Source organism: Meles meles, chromosome 1, assembly GCF_922984935.1.
Source record: "Meles meles chromosome 1, mMelMel3.1 paternal haplotype, whole genome shotgun sequence".
NCBI lineage: Eukaryota > Metazoa > Chordata > Mammalia > Carnivora > Mustelidae > Meles > Meles meles.
Genome location: NC_060066.1, coordinates 213,175,901 through 213,198,455, shown reverse-complemented (window position 1 = coordinate 213,198,455; position 22,555 = coordinate 213,175,901). Strand labels below are relative to the sequence as shown.

At 58.6% G+C, this 22,555-nt stretch overlaps 1 protein-coding gene across 2 annotated transcripts in view; it reads right to left on the bottom strand.

Moving 5' to 3' along the window:
• The window catches only part of CHD5 (chromodomain helicase DNA binding protein 5), a 58,681-nt gene that overhangs the window by 8,492 nt on the left and 27,634 nt on the right, over positions 1-22,555 (bottom strand). For both annotated transcript variants that reach the window (XM_046017918.1, XM_046017928.1), the window contains exons 14-34: positions 22,111-22,302; positions 21,818-22,018; positions 19,302-19,439; positions 19,078-19,199; positions 18,081-18,254; positions 17,531-17,672; positions 16,270-16,401; positions 13,909-14,026; positions 12,724-12,848; positions 11,425-11,656; positions 11,157-11,267; positions 10,667-10,839; positions 9,907-10,081; positions 9,468-9,560; positions 9,163-9,251; positions 8,726-8,859; positions 8,192-8,336; positions 7,639-7,795; positions 5,944-6,023; positions 5,568-5,685; positions 318-407 (exon numbers count right to left, since the gene is read on the bottom strand). In XM_046017918.1, coding sequence (XP_045873874.1) covers positions 318-407; positions 5,568-5,685; positions 5,944-6,023; positions 7,639-7,795; positions 8,192-8,336; positions 8,726-8,859; positions 9,163-9,251; positions 9,468-9,560; positions 9,907-10,081; positions 10,667-10,839; positions 11,157-11,267; positions 11,425-11,656; positions 12,724-12,848; positions 13,909-14,026; positions 16,270-16,401; positions 17,531-17,672; positions 18,081-18,254; positions 19,078-19,199; positions 19,302-19,439; positions 21,818-22,018; positions 22,111-22,302 — 2,941 coding nt within the window. The remainder of the gene's footprint in view (positions 1-317; positions 408-5,567; positions 5,686-5,943; positions 6,024-7,638; positions 7,796-8,191; positions 8,337-8,725; positions 8,860-9,162; positions 9,252-9,467; positions 9,561-9,906; positions 10,082-10,666; positions 10,840-11,156; positions 11,268-11,424; positions 11,657-12,723; positions 12,849-13,908; positions 14,027-16,269; positions 16,402-17,530; positions 17,673-18,080; positions 18,255-19,077; positions 19,200-19,301; positions 19,440-21,817; positions 22,019-22,110; positions 22,303-22,555) is intronic.

The following is a 22,555-nucleotide window of genomic DNA, read 5'->3' as shown; positions in this document are numbered from 1 at the left end:
TCTCTGACTGAGCCCCAGATGCTGCAGGCCCAGCTCTGTGACCAGCTCTCCCTCCTCCCAGGGGTGGCTGGGGCCGCAGGAGGGATTAGGAGACGGGTGGCATCTCCCCCTGGCCGAGGGCTGGGGAGCCCAGGCTCCCGCCCACCAGTTCCAGTTGGTTCAGGGGTGGGAGGGGGTTAACAGATGGATGGTGGTACCCACGGGAGCTGCAGGAGGCCCAACGGGGTCCAGATGATGTCCTCAAGAGCCCACGGGACACAGGGCAGAACACACACAAAAGCCCCAAACATTAAAAAAAAAAAAAAAAAGCCCCAAACCTGGCTTGAAATCATTGCCATCCCCTCTGCTGTGAATCAAGCTTAGCTCCAGCTTGTCCAGAATTTTCTCCTTCTCGGGAAGCACTTCTTCTGCAAGACAAAGGGTGTTGGCAAAGTAGGGAGAGGTCCAGGACAGACAATGGGGCCCTGGGCCGGTGGCTGCCCAACTTCCCACGGCAGCCACACACAGACCCCCACCCACCACTTCACCGAGGAGTCCGAGAGGGGCCATCAAGGACGGGTCCCCGGGGAAGGCAGGGATGGGGGCACGGAGCCCCCTGACACCCTTCAGCTTGCCCCTTCCCTCTCACCGCCCGCCAGCAGCACCCCACTCCCAAACTCTTCAAGACACAGTCTCAAAATCCTCCCTACCACAGTGATCCACAGAGCACTCCGTGTGCTCACACCACGGCGGGACCTCACTGACACAAACCCGCTATGAACACCCGGAAATGTCAGGTGGAACCGATCCCCTTGGAAGAAGACACAGCGAGCTCACAAGGGGAAAAGGAAATTGTCAGTGCCATAAAGGGAAGGGGTGGGTGGATGCCAGGAAGAGGCCGGGGAGCATGAGACCGCAAGGCCCGAAGACCAGAGACCGGAGCCCAACACCCTAAAGCCACTGTGCACTCAGCGAAAGAGAGGAAGCTCCATCCGATGCCTCACGGCCGAGCTGCCACAACCACGATGACCGCGGAATCTCAACCACCCAGCAGGGAGGGTGCAGCCAGGCCACCAGGGAGACTGTGCACCCCAGGGCTTCTGGAAATAGAGCAGGGACATTCCTGCTACTCAGGTGACACGGGGTTCCCATGCATAAAACAACCCCCGATAGAGAGGCACCCAACCAAAATTCAGAAAGCATTTATCCATGCACCAGAGAGAGAGAGAAACAAGAAAGACGAGGATTCACAGTAAGACGAGTCACACAAATAAGACACACAAAGAAAGGGAAAACTAGAAAAAGCCAGCTAACACTTCTAGAAATAAAATACACAATCATTAACATCTTAAACATTTTCACTGCCAAAATCGGAGATGTCCTCCAAGACTTCCAGGCCCCAGAGCACAAGTGCGGTGTGGGATGGGGCACAGGTAACCTTCCAAGAGGGAGATTATCTGGGTGGGCTTGAGCTCATCACACCAGCTTCCAAAAGCAGGGTTTTCTCCACCCAGTCACGGTAAAGAACATCAGAGAGATTCGGAGTATGAGAGGGGTTTGGCCCACAATGGCTCTCTTGAAGCGTGAAGACCAAGTGGGAAAGGAATGTGGGCCGCTTCCAGGGGCTAAGAACAAGCCCCATCTGACAGCCAGCAAGGAAATGGGGCCTCGAGACCCCACCCAAGGGAGCTGACGTCAGCCAACAGGAATGGGCTTAGAAGCAGAACTCAGCTCAGCCAACGCCTTGAGGTCAGTCTTTCGAGACCCTCAGCCGAGAACACAGCTGCACCAAGCCAGGCTTCCGACACACTGAACTCGAAGCTCGTAAATGGGTGTTGCTTTAAGAACTGAAGTTGTAATGATTTGTTTTGCAGCCAGAGAAAATAACACAAATGGAAAGTATGAAGAAACAAAACAGTATAAAGAAAAAAGCAGAAGCTAGATCTGAAGATGACTCAAAGGGCCTTAGAGAGGGGCGCCTGGGGGGCTCAGTCGGTTAAGCGTCTGCCTTCGTCTCTGGTCATGATCTCAGGGTCCTGGGATCAAGCCCCGTGTCGGGTTCTGTGCTCAAAGGGGACTCTGCTTAGCTCTCTCTCTGCTCCTCTCCCCTGCTCGTGCACTCACAAATAAATAAATAAATAAATAAAAGCTTGAAAAAAAGCTATGCAAGAGAGACAGACAAGAAAGAAGTAAAAGATATGAAAAACACACCAGCCCCACCTTTGGCTAACCCTGTACCTGCTTTCTTTTCTTCATCACATTCGGAGTCTGTTGCTGAACAAAGACATATTTCTGTTTATTGCTGATCGCCTGCCTGCCCCACTAGACTACAAACTCCGTGTGAAGGCGGTGGCCATTTGGGCGCGCTGCTGGTGTCCCCGGGGTAGCACCCGACGCACGGCAGCCTTCAATGCAGGTTTACTGGATGATTGAAGGAATCGACGAGTAGTAGGAAGGCCAGGAGAACACAAACAGGATGGGGACAAAGACAATACTCAAAGAGGAAATGACTAAGAATTTTCTCACAACTAACGAAAGACACAATTCTGAGCTTTACGAATCGCAGTCACAAGCAAGATAGGATAAGTAAGAGCAAGGATAAGATAAGTAAAAATTTCACTATAGTGAACCCACACATGACCAAACACAAACAGAAGGTCTTCAAAGTGGTCTTAGCATGTCAGGCAAGATAGAAAAGGCATATTTCCCACAAAGGAGCAATAATTACTCGAGAGCAGCCTTCTCGGTGCAGTGGAAGCCAGAATATACAGGGAATAAGCATCTGCAAAATGCCGAAGGGAGGGGCACCTGGGTGGCTCAGTCGGTTAAGCATCTGACTCCTCTGATCTTGGTGCAGTCCTTGATCTCAGGGTCATGAGTTCAAGCCTCGTGTTGGGCTCCACAGTGGGTGTGGAGCCTACTTTAAAAAAAAAAAAAAGTGCCGAGGGAAAACCTTTCTCCTATTTTGTGCTTTGCTAACTATTATTCAAGAGTAAAGGGGGAAATAACACACAATGAGGGAATTCCCCACACACAGAAATTTGCTGACAGCACCACTAAAGTGTGTACTTTAGGAAGCAATGATGAACAAGGAAACAAACAAGAAAATGCTAAGAATGGTAAGATCTAAATAAGGATTAAAGATTTAGAAATAGGCACCACAACAAATTTAGGAAATGAAAACAAGTTGAAACTAAAACACTGAGCAGGAGCACAGGGAAAGGGAGTGGAGCTACCCACAGCCCTTCTCTTATTCAAGAGGGATACATGTTAAAAGCTTAAGAGTATAAAATAGGATTGACTATAAACTTTCTGAAGGAGTTGGGGGGGAAAGGGAAATAAAAAGAAAGCCTGATCAATCCAAGAGACAGCAAAAAAGGAGGAAAAAGACAGCAAGGGTAATATAAAGCACAAAGGAAGAGAGTAGAAATACATCCAAATATCTAGCATTACAATAAATGTAAAGAGATCAAACTTGCCAGTTAAAAGATAAAGATTTTGTGACTGGACTTAAAATAACAAATCCTGCTATACACTGTTTATAAGACATATACCCAAAATGTAATTACACAGATTACAAGTAAAGGAATGAGTGTCAACCATACTTCAAGAAAAAGTGTTTTAAAGAAAAGGAGTGGAAGAAATGCTTACAGAACATATATCTGATATGGAACGTGTGTCTATAAAGAACTCCTATAACTCAGTAATAGAAAGACAAATAACCCAATTAAAAAACGGACAAAGGACCTGAAAAGACATTTCCTCAACAGAGACAGACAAATGGGACATGAAAAGAAACTCAACATCTTTATGCATAAGGGAAACACAAATCAAAACCTTTTGAGATTCCCCTTCTCACCCAGTAGGATGACTATAATCAAAAGACAAATGCCAGAGGCACCTGTGTGGCTCAGTCAGTTGACTGTCTGACTCTTGATTTTGACTCAGGTCATGATCTCAGGGTTGTGAGCTTGAGCCCTGCGTGGGGCTCCTCACTCAGCAGGGGGTCTGCTTGGGATTCTTTCTCCCTCTCCCTCTGCCGCTCCCCCCACTTGTGCTCATTCTCTCTCTCTCAAATAAATAAATCTTTTTTAAAAAGAAAGAGAGAAGCATTGTCAAAGACACGGACAAATCAGAACCCTCGTACATTGCCGATGGGAATGCGAAATGGTACAGCCACTGGAGAAAACAATCTGGCAGTTCCTCAAAATATTAAACATAGAGTTACCATACAATCCAGAGATTTCACTCCTACGTAGATACAACAGAAATGAAACCGACGTCCACACAAAAAAAATGGTACATAAATGTTCACAGCAGCCAAAAATTAAAAACAACCCAAATCTCCATCAACTGATGGCTGGATAAATACAATGCAGGATATTTATACAAATGATGAGGAGATGAAGCTGAACCTGGAAACCATGAGGCTAAGCGAAAGAAGCCAGACACAAAAGGGGATCTATTTTATGATTCCATTTGCATGAAATCTCCAGAACACACAAATCCATAGAGACAGAAAGTAGACAAGCAATGGCTGGGGTGAAGAGGAAGAAATGGGTAATAAATGCTAATGGACATGGAGTTTCCTTTTGAAGTGATGAAACTATTCTAAAATTATTTGTGCTGATGGTTGCACAATTCAGGATCCTGGGATCCAGCTCTGTATTGGGCTCTGCGCTCAGCGGGCAGTCTGCTTGTCCCTCTGCCCCTGCCCCTCCTCCCCCTGCTGGTGCTCACACTCTCTCTAAAATAAACAAATTAAATCTTTAAAAATAAATAAATAAAATAAATGAGTGAACTATATCCCACATCACTGTATCACAATAAAGTGTGTGCGTACCTGTATTTTTTTAAGTAAAAGGACCGAAAAACATACACTAAATATAAACCCAACAAAAATAAGATCCATCCAAGCAGCCTCAATAAACAAAGCAAAAAGTATCAGGAGGAATAAAAGGGTCGTCATATAAGAGGCACGCTTCCCCAGAAAAATACAAAAAACCTAAACCAATATGCACCTAACAACCCAGTCTCAATGTGAGGCGCACTGTGGTCTTACAAAGAAAAAGACCCCGATCCACAATCATAGTGAGGGATGCTAAGCAGGCCTCTCAGACTTGACAGACCAAAGAAAACCAAAAATGAGTAAGGCTGTAAGAAACTTGAACAACATAATGATCTAAGGTGTGTATTTGGAACCTCGCACCCAGCAATTAAGAGAATAGGCATTCTTCTTGAGCACATGTGACAATTTACAAAATCTGACCATTTAGGCTGGAAAGCAGGTTTCGTCGACACCATGTGTCCCAACAACAGGGCAACAGAGCTAGAAATCACTAATAAAAAGATAGCCCGATAGCCCCCTGAAATCTGCACCGTAGGAAATGTAGAGATCCACTGTAGAGATCTGAGCCCCTGCCTCTCTCCTCATCCTGGGGATCCTATGGCGCTAGGACAGAGCCCGCCACCCAGCCAGGGAGAGGTGGAGGGGAACACACCCTGGTCGCCTTCCTCTCACCCAGGGCTGCAGAAGCCAGAGGCTACGTTGTATGGGGAGGACAGGGGGTGACCATGGGAAGCCCTACCTTTTGGTAGCTGCTCTGGGGACGGCGGGGCCTTCTCCATCTCCTCCAGCCGCTCCTTGCCATCCGAGCTCTCGTGCTTGTCCTCACCCTCCACTCTGTCCAGGGAAGCTGGCAGGGCCTGGGGAGGACAGGCTAGGGCTGCGGCAGGGCCTGGGGCCTCAACAGCATGGAGGGCAGAGGACAGTCGCTGGGCTGGAAACTCACTCTCCAGGTTCCCATCTGTGTTCCCAACCTGCTCCCCAAAACCCAAAGGCCCAAATGTGGGGCCAAGAGGCCTGGGTTCCAGCTACCCAAGCCAGGGCTGAGAAGGTTCCCCAGACCCAACCCTCAACCCACACCCCGCCCCCAGGGGCCTAGATACCAGCAGCTTCCATACCTGGATTTCTGGGGGCTTCTTTGGCTTCTGAACCCCCAGCTCCTTCTCGTCCATGTAGCCCAGCTGGGCTTCCATTTTGTCTGAAAGATCAAAGGACAGAGGTGAGATAGACAGGCAGGGAGAAAGGGCAGGAAACGAGGGTGCCAGGTGGTTCTATCTGGACCATGCACCTTCAGGAGGACAGGTGAGCCAGAGACCCCACACTAAACCTGCAGACATGGGGTTCCGGAGGACCTTGGGCCCAGTGAAGCCAAAGCCACAGGCTGACGGGACAAGGCTGCCCACAGCGGGGCCCCCTTCTCAAAGCAGGAGCTAAGGCAGGGGAGGCAGGCCTAGGAGCCGGAACAGCTGGATGCGGGAACCACTTTCCGGCTGGCTGACAAGCCACGTGCCTTCCCCCACTGAGCCACTTCTCAACACGCCGCCAAGAGCCGGGGACTCTCGCACTCAGAGTAGCCCGGGGAGGAGGGCACTAGCTTGTCCCACATCACGGATGAGAAGGCAGGAGTCTGAGAGGGCCAGGGAGCAAACCCAGCCTCATCTAACCCCAAGGGCACACTTGAGCCCAGAAGCAGCAGGTATGTCCTTGGAGGCAAAGGCTCCCAGGAGTTCACGTGTCACCCACGCAGCAGAAGGCCAGTGCCAAGGCCTTCAAGGTTCCTCTGGGGGAAGAAGATGCTTTGCCCAAATAAACGTAAGGGCCACCAAAAAGATACTCAGACAAATAACCCACAAAGAAGACCAAATGATCTGAAAAGACATTTCACCAAAGAAAAGACACAAGTGGCCCAGAAGCGCCTGGAAAATTCTCAGCATCTTCGACCATCAGAGGGACACAAACCAAGACCACGGGGTACAGCTCTTCACACCCGCAAGGACGGCTACCAGCAAAAAGTCAGATGACAAACGTCTGGTGAGGGTGTGGGGAAACCGGAGCCATCCTTCGTGGCCAGGGAGAACGTGAGATGGTGTGGCCCCTATCGAAAAATCCGGCAGTTCCTCAACACGTCCCGCCCCGCGATCCACACCTGCCATCCCAGCGACGCCCCCGAGAGCTATGCAGGGAAGAGACTTGTCCTTGCTTGAACACAGACATTCGCAGCCACGCGCCACTCGCAGTGCCCCTGGTATTATTCACACCGGCCACAAAGTGGAAACCACCCCAAACCCATCAGCCAACAAACGAATCCACAAAAATAAGGTCCACGCATACAGCGCAATAGTATCCGGCCACGAAGAGGAATGAAACCGTGACCCACCCTACAGCATGGATGGACCTGGGACACACAGCCAGCCGGGCACAGAAGGCACATCGGAGATAGTTCCAGAACAGGCAAAGCCACAGACCCCAAGTAGATTAGTGGCTGCCCGGGGCTGGGGGGTGGGGAGGAACCAGGAGCGACTGCTAACAGGTACGCGTTTTTCTCTGCGGGGGGAAAACTTTCTAGCACCGGACGCCATCCAACCCACTGAGAACGCTAGGCGCTCCCAGACAGTAAAGTTTCCGAAGACCGTGCTGTGATGTGCGACTAGCCCTTAAAGAGAAAGTCTGAGGAGAGCAATATTTCTGCAGACGGAAGCTTGTGCGGGGCAGGGAGGCGGACCGTCACGGGTTGTGCGGAGGACCCAGGCTCTCCGGGGGCCCTGCCACCCGCCGTGACCCGGGTGCCCTCCCCCGCTCATGGGAGCACAGACCTGGCAGGCCCAGTGCCGGGAGGAGGTGGGCAGGGCTGGCGGGCACTGGCGTGTTGGGGTCCGAGGAGATGACCTCGCTTGGCTTCTTGCCCTCGGGCCCTTCGGGGATCAAGTCTGGGGTGCTGTACTTCCCATTAACGTGCTCGAACTCCTGAACCTGGGGCGGGAGGCAAGGAAGGGGGGGGTGGTCTCAGCTCAGATCTCGGGACCGCAGGGCGGCTGGTGGGTCTGCGGTGTCCCAGGCTTGGGATGAACGCCAGCACCCCCCCAAGGCTGAATCGAATGAGCTTACCACAAGCCACTGTACCAGGCCCCACCCGCACCCCCCTCTCCCGGCGTGTCCTCTGCCTTGCCACCTGCCATCCCCCTGCCCCCTGCCCACCGCAAGCCTCCCCACCCCCACCCAGACAGGACTTCAAAGCCACCCCTCTAGCCTGACTCAGTATCCCGAGCTGGACACGTGCCCTCTGCCTGCTGACCCTCAGGGGGCGCACGAGGGCTGCGGGGTGGGGGGCCCTGCCAGGAAAGGCCCAGGCAAGGCTTACTCACCCACCTTCTTCCTAACTAGTGACATGACCCCGATGCGGGTGAGCACGTGCTGCCTCGAGAGGCCCTCACGGGGCACGCCGTCCGCGAAGGTCTCTGCGCCGTCGGCCCCCGGCTCACACAGGTGCCGCATGAAGAGGGACACATAGGCTCTGGGGTGGGGGGGGACTGGGGCTCAGGGAGTGGGGGGCCAGCAAGGACCCCCTGAGAGGGCTGGCAGGACCCCCTGGTTGAAACCGTCATCCGTCACCTGCCTCCCAGCCTGGCCCGTTGGGTCAGGCTCCCAGGGAGGACAGAGCCGGGGCCTCCCCTGGGAAGGGAACCTCCCAGGATAGCGCTTGCCCGGGATCTGGTCTAGCAGAGGTGGCTGGTCCATGTTTTCTACAAATGAGCCCTGCCCGGGGCCTGGTCCCCAGCCACCAGAAGCCAGACAACAGCGAATCCTCCAGATAAAGGATGCCCATTGCGCAGGCTGGCCCAGGGGAGCCTGGCCACTCTGCAGTGCACAGCTACGCCCTGGGCCGCCACTCAGCCCCTTTACCTAAATTCCTTCTCGCTCTTCCCTCGTAGGTCCCGCACCAGCCAGTGGGAGTTGAAGGCATCCTGGGGGGGCATACCCCAGCGCATGATGGCGTTCAGGAAGGCCTTCCGCTGCCGGGCATTGAAGCCCAGCACCTGGACGGGCAGGGAGTGGGGCGGGGGGGAGCAGAGAATTCAGGGATGGGGAGAAAGGCCTACAGAGAGGAGGAGGCAGGGAGGAGCGTGGAGAAGGCAGGGGCCTCCAGCTGGGACAGAACCCAGAGGGCAGAGCCCAGACCCGGGGCCAGTCCTGGCCCCACATCTACACGGCCGCGACCCTGGGCAAGCCTCTGGCCCTCCTCCCTTCACCCCTGCTCCATACCCAGAGGTAGCAGGGTGAGCTCTTTGTTCTCAGGACGGGGAAGGGGAGCTGGGGAAGGGGCGTGCAGGGGGGCCCACCTCGATATTGCCACCCACACGGGCGAGAAGAGGCGGCAGGGGCTTGTCCCTGTCGCTCTTCAGCTGCCTCCGGGACTGTCGCCGTCCGCCTGGGAAGCAGTCCCAACACAACACTCGCTGGAGCCCCGGGTGTCCTGACCCCACACCCTACACCCCGACTCACCCCGGACAGCAGGTTCCCTCAGGACAGCCCCCAAAGGATGGACCACTGTCCTGGTGCTCCCAGGGGACCCCCGGTTGACCATCAGCCTCCCGACACGGGTCTGGGTGGGCCCCAGTCCAGGGTCACCAGCCCTGAAACTCACTCTGCCCTTCCGGCCTTTCCTCAAAGTCCTCGTCCTCATCCTCGGAGCCGATGGAATATTCAGACTGGTTATCCGAGAGCTCGTCCTGCCACTCTGTGAGGGCCGCATGGACAGGCACAGTGTGAGGCCCCAACACCCAGAGCCCCTGACCGCAGCCCAGGAGGGAGTGGCAATGCCAGAAGCCCCAGGGGAACTTCCTGCGAGCTCACCGAATCCCACCTGCCCTGCTCTACATCCTAAGGTACCGTATCCTGATCATCCCTCCTTCACAGGTGGGGAAACTGAGGCTGGCCCAAAGTCAGAAGCCAATGGACCACTATCCATGCAGTTCTCCCAGACAGCCAACAGCCCACACCTGCTCCAAGCCCCCTTTCCCCTAGAAGCCCCCACACTCCCTACTCTCAGTGTCCGTGGGCCTCCTGCCTTGGGGGCCACGCACCCTGGTCCTCCTGGGAGGCGTCGTTGTAGTTGACCTGCTTGCGGATGCGCTTGCCCTTGCCCAGGTTGCGGGCCAGGTCCTCCTGCTGCTGCTCGTAGTGGTGCCGCAGCAGCTTCTCCCAGTAGTCGGGGTCCACGTTCTCCTCCTGCTTGATGATCTCCCGCTCTACCTCCTCCTGGAGACACAGGCACGGGCCCTTGATGGCAGGACCCGCAGGTACAGGGTTCCGGGGCTCCGGGGGCTCCGGGGGTGGGGGGCAGCAGTGGGCATCGCTGCCCCCCCGGGAGCCTTGTGCAGCCTCCAACCTTACCCTCTGGGAATCAGGGAGGAACCGGAAAGCCTGCCTACTCCAGGAAGCCACCTTGATCACCCCAGCCCCAAGTGGTCTTCATCCTGCCCCTGTCACAGTCGCTCGTTCATTCATTCGTTCATTTATTTGTTCAGGGCAGCAAGTATTTTCTGGTCTTGGGCCAGGCATTGGGGTACAGAATTGAATAAGCCCCACCCCTGCCCTCGGGAGGCTCCTGGTTTCCTGAACGATCGTTAACCCCCAGTCTGCGTTGAGGGCGGTGGGACTAGAGGAGGTCGTGGAGAGACCACTCAGGAGAGGCCCAGGGGCTGGCCCCCGGGAGATCAAGGTTTGCTGGGTGACGGGTGGAGACGGAACCGCGGCGGAGAGGGGGCGGGGCCGCTGCGGGAGGGGCGGGGCCACGGCGGGGCGGGGCGGGGCGGGGCCGCTGCGGGCGGGGGCGGCGCTTACCACGCCGTCCTCCTCCCGCACCACGTACTGCGCCACCTTGAAGGAGCTCAGGTACTCGTTCATATTCTGCAGCTCCGTGTCGTCCGTGGCGTCCTGGTTTCGGTCCAGCAGCTTGGAGATGGCCGCATCGTCGTAGTGGATCACGCTGCTGTCCTCCACGTCCTTGCTGTCGCCTGGGGCAGACAGGGTGCTGAGTGAAGGGACAGACGGGGGTGCCCAGGTCCGACCGTGGGGACCCCGCAGGGACAGACTCCCGACCCTGGCCCTTCTCGGCCCCCAGCCGGAGGCTGCAGCGGAGGGGCATGGTGCCCCGGGGGCATGAGCTGACCACCCGCCGGTCCGCGGCTACCCGAGTGGGGGCCAGTGGGGGCGGGCACGAGAGCCAGACAAAACGCAGAAAGGACGGAGCCAGGTGGGGAGAAGCCCTTCTTCTCCAGGAACAGCCACTGGAAGCGCAGGAGGCGGCGGGAGCTAGCGAGCTCGCCCCTACCTGGCGGGGTGCTGCCGTGCTTCTTCTTGGCGCTCGCAGCCAAGGCTCCCCCTTTGGAGGACTGGACATCAGGGATGGGCGTGACAGGCCTCTGGCCCTGAGACATCATGCCTGGGGGACAGAGTCAGAGGGGCTGCAGGGCGGTGTCCGGAGAGGCCGCCCCGGCCAGGAGGGAGGGAGCAGAGGAGAGAGGCCGGGGGTCCCGCGCAGGCCCTGGGAAGGGAGTGTGTGGAGCGGCCCCCACCCCCTAGGCAGCAGGGACGCCCACCCTCCACGTCATCCTTGAAGAGCTCCTCAGTGCCGAACTTGAGGATGTCGTCCAGCTCCTGCTTGGTCATGGAGCCGGACTTGGAGCCGAGGCCGGGCCGCACCACCAGGTGTGTGAGCATCATCTTCCGCTTGGCCACCTGCGTGATGCGCTCCTCCACCGAGGCCCGCGTCACAAAGCGGTAGATCATCACCTTCTTGTTCTGCCCGATGCGGTGGGCACGGCTGAAGGCCTGGGGGCAAGCTGCGGCTCAGGGCGTGGGGCTCCGCCCAGGGCTGGGGGTGCAGGGCCGGGCACCCCAGGGGGAGAAGGGGCGTGCACACGGGTTCACAGTGACATCGCCCATGGAATGAATGTCCCATGGACATCCCGCATGTAACCCCACGGAACTGTGCCCGCGTCAGGGCAGCCGTGCTGGCTCCCTGACTGTGGGTGGTCTCAGGTGGGCCAGGGTGCCTGCCCAGGCGGAGCAGGGCATGGCTGTGGGTGGGCAAGGGGCTGTGCAAGGGGCGATGGGGGCAGTGCGCTGGAGTGTGGAAGCCAAGGGGGCCCTAATGGCCGTCATGGGGAGATGGGGTGAGTGAGCCGCTGACGGGCCTGCACGGCCGCCTCGGGAGCACAGCGAGGCCCAGAAGCTGCCCACAGCGTAGGACACGCCTGGGGCTCTGCACGTTAAGTATCTGCATGACATGACCCTAGTGTGCTTCTGAGTGTGTGGGTGACTGTGCCTGGTGCACACGTGTGCGGGGGACATGAGTGTGTGTGTGTGTCCATCCCTGCCCCGGGGCGGGGGGGGGGGATGGCCAGGCAACACAGTGCGTCTCTACTCCCACAACCCCTCCCCCCCAACCCTCCCATCCTTCCTCACCAGCCCCTTTTGCCCCCTCCTTCATCACTTCTCCCACAGGCTTCCCCCCACACACACTCGATCTCCCTTGCTTCCTCCCAGACCGGCTCCCTCTGGGTCCCAGAACACCCTCCTCCTGCCTCCTTCCATGGCCGTGGTCGTAAGAGTGATGGGACAGACCGGGGATTACCAGGCACACAGTTCATCACGTGTCCTTGGACATGTTGCCTGTCCTCTCTGGGCGTTTCCTCTTTGGCACAATGAGGGACCCAGAGGGGCAGGGCCAAGCTTCTGAAACTCACCCCCCAGCGTCCCCTCTCGGGGCTGGGATTCCACGAGGCTGGCCCAGGGGGAGGTGAAACCCTGAGACACCGTGGGAGGGGAGGGCTGAGAGCCCACAGAACCAGGGTGGCAAGGGGCTGTCTGAGGTTTGTGGTGTCAGGGCTACAGACCTGGATGTCATTGTGTGGGTTCCAGTCCGAGTCGTAGATGATGACGGTGTCTGCTGTGGCCAGGTTGATGCCCAGGCCCCCCGCTCGGGTCGAGAGGAGGAAGCAGAACTGCTGTGCCCCAGGGGCTGAGGAAGAGAGGGCAGGTACCCGGTGGGGTCAGAGCGAGGAGGGAAGGGACAGGTGGACGCAGAGACCTCACCCATAGGTGGACTATGACCCCATCACGGACAACAGCCCCAGCTGTGTTCAGGGAAGCTGGAGGAGGCCGGGGGCCCAGGGTGGGCACAGAGCAGCCCACTCGAGCCCCACTTAGCCCCTGGCTGTGCTCTGAGCCCTGATCCACAGGAGGGAGCCACAGTGAGAGGGAAGTTGATTTTCAAAGCCCAGACGGGCCAAGTACAAACTTCAAATAGCCAGCAAATACGGGCAGAGGCCCTAATAAGGGTCGGCCTTGGAGAGCCAGTCCTTTGCGCCCTCCCGGCTTTGCCTAGCCCATGGGGCTGTCGGCGTGGCAGGGGACACTCAAGGTCACAGCTCAGGGCCCCAGCCACCCTGCTGGGCCGTCCCCACTGTCATAGGACAGCTGGTGCTCAGGCCCACCTGGGCCCGTCATACGGGACCAGGGACTGCCCTGCGTGCCCATGAGAGCAGCACAGAGGTTGCCAACCCTCCCAGGGCCTCGGGCACTCCCACCTCCGTCTAGGTCCTGAAACCCTGTACTTGCTCTACCTCCCACACAAGTGGACACGAGCATCGCTCCTTTGGGCATCTGGGCCCCAGGTGACGGCGTCCGTCCTGCACTGCTCGTAACTGCTGGTTTACCTGGTGTCCGTGTCCGACGCCCACAGGTGTCAGCCAGACCCTCGGCGCCAGCGTCATTTAGTAACAGAGGTGGAACTTTCCTCCCTCTCTGCCTTCCTCCTTGTCCGCTTCTCAGTTCTGAACAGGCGATCCCTCCTGGGCCCCTCAGCGCCCCAGCTGGCCCCCGGAGGTTCCATAAAATTGACTCCTTGTAGCCTTTAAACCTAAGGGGCAGCTGTCAGGACCTAAGGACTGGTCTGCTTTCTTCAGCCACTTGAGGGGAGCTACTCTGAACATGAGCCGGGGGGCCTGGCTAAGATCCTAGCCCGGGAGAAAAGGCAGGCATGGGGTCCCCATCCAGAGCCCCGGGTGAGGCAGGGGTACCATTGAATCTGTCGATCGCCTCTTGTCGGAGGCCCCCAGTGATGCCGCCGTCAATGCGCTCATACTTGTAGCCCTCATACTCCAGGAAGTCCTCCAGAAGGTCCAGCATCTTGGTCATCTGCAGGGGACACGGTATGCCTGAGGGGCTGCCACAGAGCTAGGAAGCCCATGGGGCTGTGGGCAGGGACCCCATGACAGCTGGGGGAAGACAGAGCTGCCTGCTAAGTGGGCAGACAAGTGGGGCCCAGGCGGGTCTGACACGGCGCTCTCTGGAAAGCAACGCAGCCTCCAACCTCGACCCCTGGGGCCACAGCGTCCCCCACGCGAGCCCCACAGCCATCTGCCTAAAACACAGCTCTGAGCCTGAGCCTCCCTGCTCTCACCTCACAGAAGAAAGTCCCAGCTCCTCGCCCTGGCTTTCCAAGCTGGCAGGGCTTGATGCCCAATCTACCTGGGTTTCATTTCTCAAAGCTTCCGTCATCCCTCCCGTCACCCCAAATTACCTGGACTCTCCTCTGGAATGCCCACCCCCTTACTGCCTGGGGAACTCAAACGGTGCCTCTTCTGTGAGGTCTTTCCTGATGTCACGGCTCCGTATGAGAAGATGAACGCCGTCCATTCTGCGCTCCTGCAGCCCTGCGTTCCTCCCTGCGTTCTCGAGGGATAGTTCAGCTGGGTATAAAACAGTCTGCCCCCACAGGGACAGGGGGTTTTACACATGCCCCCTGCCCCCTACTGCTGCTGCCGAGAAGTCTGAGAACAGCCTGATCGCCACTTCCCGTAGGTACTGTGTGATTTCCCTGCCACGTGCCTGGGGATCCACTGGCTTGGATCTCTCTCTCTCGCTTGGTTCTCCAGAGCGCACATGAGACCTGAGACCCCGCGTCCTTCCCCAGGTCGGCAGCCTCTCACGGAGTCTAGCTTCGCCACCATTTTCTCCACTTCTTCTAAGGCTCATGTCAGAGGATTACGGGAGACTCCCAAGGGGTGCTCCGGGCAGTTTCTCATTCCTGAGCTCGGTCCCCCACGGCGGCATTCTGGAGACATCCCTCCGGGCCGGGTCCATGCGTCGAGGTTGTCTTCACCAGGGTTGAAAGTTTATCCGATCGTGAGGAATGTTTCATTTCAGGGCCAGGCAGACCCTTTCCCTGTCCAGTTCTTCTTGCCGTACTTCCTTCTGCTCGTGCTTCCCTGATTTCTTCTGGATTTGTGGATGTTACTGCATTAATTCCGAGGATCCTAAACATGTTTGTCTGAAGTCCTTTTCAGGCTCTTCTATTCTTCTTTTCATCTGGATTCTGCCTATTTTGTGGAATGTCTTTCTGTCACGAGTTTTGGAGGTGGGGTTTGTTGGCTGGTTTTGGATGGGAGAGCTCTGTCTCTGGAACTTTCCCTCTGTGCACATGTCTAGGAGTCGTGGAGTTCCTTCTACTTGGTCCCTTGAGGCCTCAGCCCAGAATCCTGTCTTAGGTCGGCAGGGGAGTGGGGGGATCGTGGATGGTGTCTCCAGGCTGGTCCACTGTCCTGGGCTTGGTCAGCGTTCCCCAAATCCCTCAGCCTCCCACGGGCCCATGGTGGGACCCAGGACTGCCAGCAGGAGCAGCTTTAGTATTTATTTACCACTTTAGTGTGAGAGGGGTCACATCCCATTCGGGAGCTTTGAGCAAGGGGCCTGGCTCAGTCCCACCATACGGAAGGAAGCGTTTTTACCACCAGGTCCCCACAGGAGCCCTGCCGTGACTTCCATCACAGAGATGCCCCCAGAACTACCTAACCATGTCTTTTCCTCCATCTCCTACACCGGACTGTGAGCATCTCAAGGACAGGGACTGGCCCCGTGCCTAGCACAGAGCCTGATGGAGGACGATGCAACCAGGCGGGTGACGGAATGAGGACACAGACCAGCTGGCCCCCAACGCCGCACAGCGTGCCTCAGACCGCCCAAGAGGCCATTCTGTGCGTGCAAGAGAGGGCCTCCTGGCGCGGCCCCCATGCAGGCTCCTCCCAAGCCAGCCCTGGGGCCCCTCTGTGGGACACCAGGCTGCAGGGGTGAGGGGCAAGGGCTGTCGTGCCAGCCTGGACGCCAAGTCCGGCTCCACGCCTTCGGGAGGAGCCGGCCAGAAGCAGCACATGGTGGGGAAGACACTGGCCTTCACGGCTGATGTGCCTGAGCGCCTCGAGCTTGGCGCCCGGCCAGGGCTCCTTGGCCAGGTGAGGCCAGGCCAAAGAGGAGTGACTTTTAACACAAGTCCCTGTGGGAAGAGCACCAGGCCTCGAGGGCTGCTGGCGGGTGGGGGTGCCCTCTGCAGGGCACAGAGGGGAGGCTGGGGGAGGCAGAGAGGGGTCGCGGGGCCCACTCACCTGGGAGAAGATGAGCACCCGGTGCCCTTCGTCCCGCAGCTTCTTGAGCATCTTCTGCAGCAGCATGAGCTTGCCTGAGGACTTGACCAGCGAGCTGCCGTCGTAGGAGCCGTTGGGCAAGACGGGGGCCTCCTGGAGACACAGCAGAAGCTGGGGCGCTGGGGGGCTTCCCCTCGCCCCTCGGGCTCTGCACCAGAAAGGCCCGCAGGGAAGGACAGAGGCCCAGGGATGGGCTGAGCACGGAGCCCGGGTCAGGCCAGGCTCGGCAGAGGCAGGCGGGCCCCTTCCCAGCACCGTGTTCCCAGGCAGACCGAGGACCGGCCGGCCCACCCTCCGTCTCCCCCTGCTGGCACGCCACCAAGACACCGGGGACATCCGCGAACAGGCCAGTGATAGAGTCTTAAGCCACGCCAGGCCTTCCCAGAAGGAATCGGGCCTGGTCTCTGTGGTCACTGCAAGGCGCATCCTGGCCAAGCCGGCCCCGAACCCCAGCTGGGCGGGACATCAGTCCCAAGGCCCCTGCCGTGCCAGAGTGGTGAGAGCCATCTGGGGTGGCCTCAAGTGCAGCTCGCCCGCCCACAGCCCCCAAGCCTCACTCTGCTGTTCAGGGAGGGGGACGTAGTCCCTGCACAAGGTTTCGGTGAGAACCAGAGCAGCCGTGTGGGGGAGACAGGGCAGCCGCGCCAGGCGCTCCTGGAAGGCTGCGTTCGCATGCACTTCCACACCTGCTCCTTACCCTCTTGGGCAGATGCTACTGTCCCGTTTTAGAGAAGGAAAAGCTGAGGCTCAGAGAAGCACCACCGGCTCTCCCGAGACCACAGGGCCAGAGCTGGCGTCGGGGCCGGGACCAGCCTCTCACCCTGGGCTGCCAGTCACCTGGGGCCCCACTCAGGCCTTGCTGACTCCCTCGGTGACTGAGGGCAACCAGATCAGCCTGGGATCCCCCGCTGCTGAGGCTGAACGGTGCCCCACTGCCCCCCTGAGGTCACGAGGACGGGCCAGGGGAAGGAGAGGGCCTGCCTGAGCCGCGGATGGAGGTGGGTGTTCAGAAACCTGGACTAACGGGGACCTCCTCTACGTCCCCCCACCCGGAGAGGGCCGAGCACCTGCCACCGCAGCCGGCGGCCCCGGGGCAGCCACGCACACTCACCACGGCGGGCCAAGGGAGCCTAGGACGGCAGCCTCACGCCCTGACCGTGGTGGTCGCGGGTACCTGCTACGGCGGCCACGGGGCGGCCACGGGGCGGCCGCGGGGACCTACCACGGCCGCCACGGGGAAGAGGTAGGGGTGATTGCAGCATTTCTTCAGATCCATCATGATGTTGAGCAGCGACACCTGGTTGCCCCCGCCCTTGGAGTTGAGCGCTTCGAAGTTCCGCGTGAGGATGAACTTGTAGTATTTCCTGCGGCAGGGCAAGGAGGGAAGGCGGGCTGGGCACCAGGGCCCCCACGGCCTCCGAGAGCATGCTCTCTGCTCTGCGGGGAGGCCGGGGCCACCGGTCCAGCCGCGCTCACAGAGAGACCAGGGGAGACCTACGAGGGGAAGCCACCGGCCCAGAGCCACCCGGCAAGTTCCTGGGGATCCTGCAAGGACTCGGACAGCCCCAAGCCTGGCCGCCGAACAGGTCAAAGGAGGAAGCGTGTATAAAAGGTGAGTCAAGGCCTCGAGGTGAGTCGAGGCCCGCGAGCCTTCCCACCACCCCGGGAAGCAGTGCCGGAAGGCTGGATCAGACCATCAGGGACAAGACAAGCCCGGGGACGTGAGACACGCTGCTCTGCGGCGGCCCCCGACGGGCGGGGTGCCCACTCACTTCTGCATCTGGCTCAGCTCCACGCGAACGATCAGCTCGGTCTTGGCCGGCATGTTCTTGAACACGTCAGCCTTGAGCCGCCTCAGCATGTGCGGCCCCAGCAGGTCGTGGAGCTTCTTGATCTGGTCTTCCTTGGAGATATCGGCAAATTCCTCCAGGAAGCCCTCCAGATTACTGCAAGAAGGAACTGGGATGAGAGCCAGGAGCAGGGGACAGAAGCAGGCCAAAGCCCTCTGCAGAGGGAGCCAGGATTGGAGTGGGGGAGACCAGAGCATCGCAGGGCAGGCCGGTTGGCTGGTGGGCGTGAGAGCCTTAGCCCCGCCCGAGGTGTCCGTCTGAGCCCACCCTCGCACCCCAACTTCCCAGCACAGCTCTCAGCCACATAGGACACCTTCCTCTTTCTCGAAGCTGTCCTGGGCACAACGTCTCTAGAACTCTTTACCCATACTACAGAAAAGGAAACTGAGGCCGATGGGGGCCCAAGGTTGTATGGCGCAGCCTGCCTTCCAACCTGCATCTCCCGATTCCGAAGTCAGCACTGTCGACCCTGAACCCCCCCGTTCTGAGCTGGAAAATGGGGTAGGTGAAGACAGGGAGGTCGGGGAAGGACACCCCAGGACTCCCACTGGCTGGGACTCGGTGTTCACCCCCGTATCCACCACCACTCCCCATCTGCTGCCCCCATCGCTGTCACCCGTGGGGTCACTTGGGTTTCCGTGGAGAGGAAGGCACAAGCCAGGGCACGGGGGCAAGGACAGGAGCCCCAGAGGACCCCCGGGGTTCTCCTGGGGTGGAGCCCAGAACATCGCCGTATTCGGGACCACCCATGTCCCCCTGAGCCCTCCGCACACGCAGCCCCCGGACCCTCCCGCGCAGGTCCTTTCAGGGAGGCTTCACTCATTCTGCTGATGCGGAAGCCGAGTTCCCGTGGGCCTTCCGGGCACCGGCCCCTCCCTGCCTGCCCGCCCGGCCCGCCCCGCCCAGGCCCCCCACTCACTTGAACCGCTCGGGAGTCAGGAAGTTGAGGAGGTGGAAGAGCTCCTCCAGGTTGTTCTGAAGGGGGGTCCCCGTCAGCAGCAGCTTGTAGTCGATCTTGTAGCTGTTCAAGACCCTGAAGAACTTTGGGGGGCAGGAGGCCCGTCAGGGGGAGCGGGGAGGCCAGCCGGGCCCTCCCAACCCCGCCCCGCAGTGGCTCCAGGGCCAGCGGCCAGCACTGCCCACCTTGGACTGGTTGTTCTTCAGCCGATGGGCCTCGTCCACCACGAGGCAGGCCCACTCGATGGAGCCCAGGATGGCCTGGTCAATGGTGATGAGCTCGTAGGAGGTGAGCAGGACGTGGAATTTGATCTGCACTTCTTTCTGCGGGGGGAGAGGGGCATCTGGGAGGGGAGCAGGTAGGGTCTCCAAAGACAAGGCATGGAGGAGGGGTGGACGGGACCCCCGAGAGCCCAGAGAGGGCCTGGGCCTGAGAGGAAGAGCACAGGGGTCCGCTTGGGCCCAGAGCACCGCCCCGCCGCTGGAGGACGGCTGCAGGGACCGAGCCGGCACTGAGCTCCTCACGCCCTGCTCGTCCTCTCAGCCACCCCCGCCATGCCGTCCCTGTCCCCACTGACAGCTCGCGGGGCCTCGGATTGGGCAAGATCGCCCGGGTCCCCATGGCCAGTGGCCGGCAGAGCGAAGATTCGAACAGAGAAGTGGTCCCCACACTTGGGGTTAAACGCTCTTTCAAATGACTTGAAATGCTTAGCATTGGATTTGTGTTTTGTAAGAGGAGGCCTGTGGGATAGTGAAGCCCTGGGAAGCCCTGCCCAGCAGACCCCAACACCTCACAGCCTCGTGGGGGCCAGGCCCGGGCGTGAGGGGACACGCACCCAGGAGCAGCCCCGGGCTGAGGGAGCGCGGCATTACACAGCCAACGGAAACCACCACCACCGGGAGACAAGGAGCGCGGGAAAATGGGAAAAGCTGTTCCCTGCGCTTGAGTCAGGAGCCCTGTGCCTTCCCCCTTCTCTGGACCCTGCAAAGGAGGGACCCCATCCTGGCCAAACCAAGCCTGGTTCTCCCTGCGACCGGCGTCTCTTTGGGAAGGGACCAGAGAGGGGCAGAGGGCGTCTCTGGGGCTGCACCCGGCCCTGTCCTTGGGAGCCAGACCTCAGTCAAGTTAAATAACCTCCCAGGCCTCAGTCTCCCTTCCGGTTAAAAAGGGCACAATCCTGTCTACATGAGCAATGCCATGAGAACCCAGAGAGCACAGGCAGTTCCCACGAAATGACACGCAGAGTCCCCCCAGAATCCAACACGGCCTCTTCCGGGTACAGACCCAAAAGGCCCCATGAAGCAGAAGCAGGGATTTGAACAAACGTCGGCACATTCACGTCTACAGCATTTTCACAAGAGCCAAATGTGGCAACACTCCCAGCGTCTGTGGACGGATGAACGCACACAGATCGCAAGATGCGGCCTTTTCACACAGTGGGAAGTTATCCGGCCTTAAGAAGGGAGGATGCTCGGACCCCTTATTAGGGTGAGACCAACAACATAATGTTCAGCAAGGGAACCGGGCACCAGAAAACATATACTGTACCGTTTTCCTCGAACGAGGTACTGACGATAGTCGAAATCACAGAGGGAGAGAGCTGGGTGGGTGCCAGGGGCTGGGCAGGGGGAGGAGAGTTCCCGCTTCCTGGGGGCCAAGTTTGGGTTTTGCAAGACAACAGGGTTCTGGAGGCGGAGGAAGGTGATGGTTGCCGGACAAAGCGAACGTGCTTAATGCCTCAGAACGGCACGCTTCAAAATGGTTATCACGGGAAATTTCTGTTTGTGTATTTTACCACAATTTCTTATTTTAATTAGTTTTTAAAGATTGATTGATTGTAGAGAGAGGGAGAGAGAGAATAGGAAGTGGGGAGGGGTGAGAGGGAAAGGGAGAGAAAAACCCAAGCAGACACCACACTGAGCACAGAGCCCGACATGGGGCTCGAGCCCACGATCCTGAGATCAGAACTGAGCTAAAAACGAGAATTGGACGCTTAACAGGCTGAGCCACCCAGGCTCAAAGCTGCTGTCCCCAGAGCTGCTGGATCCCAATGAGGCCTTTCAACAAGACCCCTGGGGACCCGTGGACACAGTCAAGACAGGCCCTGCCTAGCTCAGTCAACCCTCCACAGCTCTGTGGGCCGGGTCTGTTAGCTCATTTGCTGAAAAGAATGTGAGGTCACACAGACAGTGTGCTAGGCTGAATCGTGTCCCCCCAATCCATGTCCACCCAGCAGCATGGGATGTGACCTTTCCAGGAGCGATGATCTCTGCAGGGATAATGGGTTGTGATGAGGTCATCTGGATCAGGGTGGGTCCTGAATCCAATACAAGTGGCGTCTCTAAGACACACTAATACAAAGGGGAATGGCCGGGGGCCCGGACGCAGAGATGGGAGCGACGCAGCCATGAGCCCAGGAACGCCAACAGCCACCAGAAGCCCGAGAAGGCAGGACAGAGCCCCCCAGTGCCTTCAGAGGGAGCGTGGGCCTACCAACATCTAGCTTCCAGAACCAGGAGAAAGTAAGTCTCTGTGGTTTCCAGCCCTCTGGTTCATGGTATTTTGTTACATCAACCCCAGGACATTGATACAGCTGGCAATTCTGCCTAGAGAGAAGCCCGTGGCCAGCCACAGGGCCTTGTGGCCCCAGGGGCAGGCCAAGAGCTTTTCTGAGGTCCCCTTGGGGACGAGGGGCACTCACCTTCATACGGAACACCTTCTTCCCGCTCCGAATGGCGTTGTCCTCAAAAGAAAACTCATTCTCCCGGATCACGGAGCGGCTCTCCTTGTCCCCCGTGTAGGTGACCACATAGAAGTCGGGTGCCCACATCTCAAACTCACGCTCCCAGTTGATGATGGTGGACAAGGGTGCACTGACCAGGTAGGGTCCCTTGGAGTGCCCCTGGAGACAGAGGCGGACGGATGCGGTGAGCCTCCCTGCCCGCAGCCGGTGCCGCCCCCCCACTCCCGGGACTCCTGCCCCAGCCTGCGCACCTCCTTGTACAGGGAGTAGAGGAAGACGATGGTCTGCACGGTCTTGCCCAGACCCATCTCGTCGGCCAAGATGGTGTCTGTGCCCTGGGCCCAGGAGAAGCGCAGCCAGTTGAGGCCCTCCAGCTGGTACGGGTGCAGCGTGCCGCCCGTGGAGTCAATGTACCAAGGCTGCTTGTCGAACTTGACTGTGGGCTACAGAGGAGGCAGATGCTCAAACATACCCTGAGTCCTGGGCCCCAGAGCCCACCCCCGGGGTTTGGCACACACTGCCCCCTGCCGGCAATACTGTTCTCACTCCTGTTCTCACTCACTGTTCGTCCCTGCCAACTTATCCATCCTTCTGGGATTGGCCGGAACACCTCTTCCTTCAGGAAGCCCTCCCTGACTCCCAGTCTGGCTTAGGTGTTTCTGTGTCCTCCTGGGGCAGCCCTGTGCATTTCCAAAG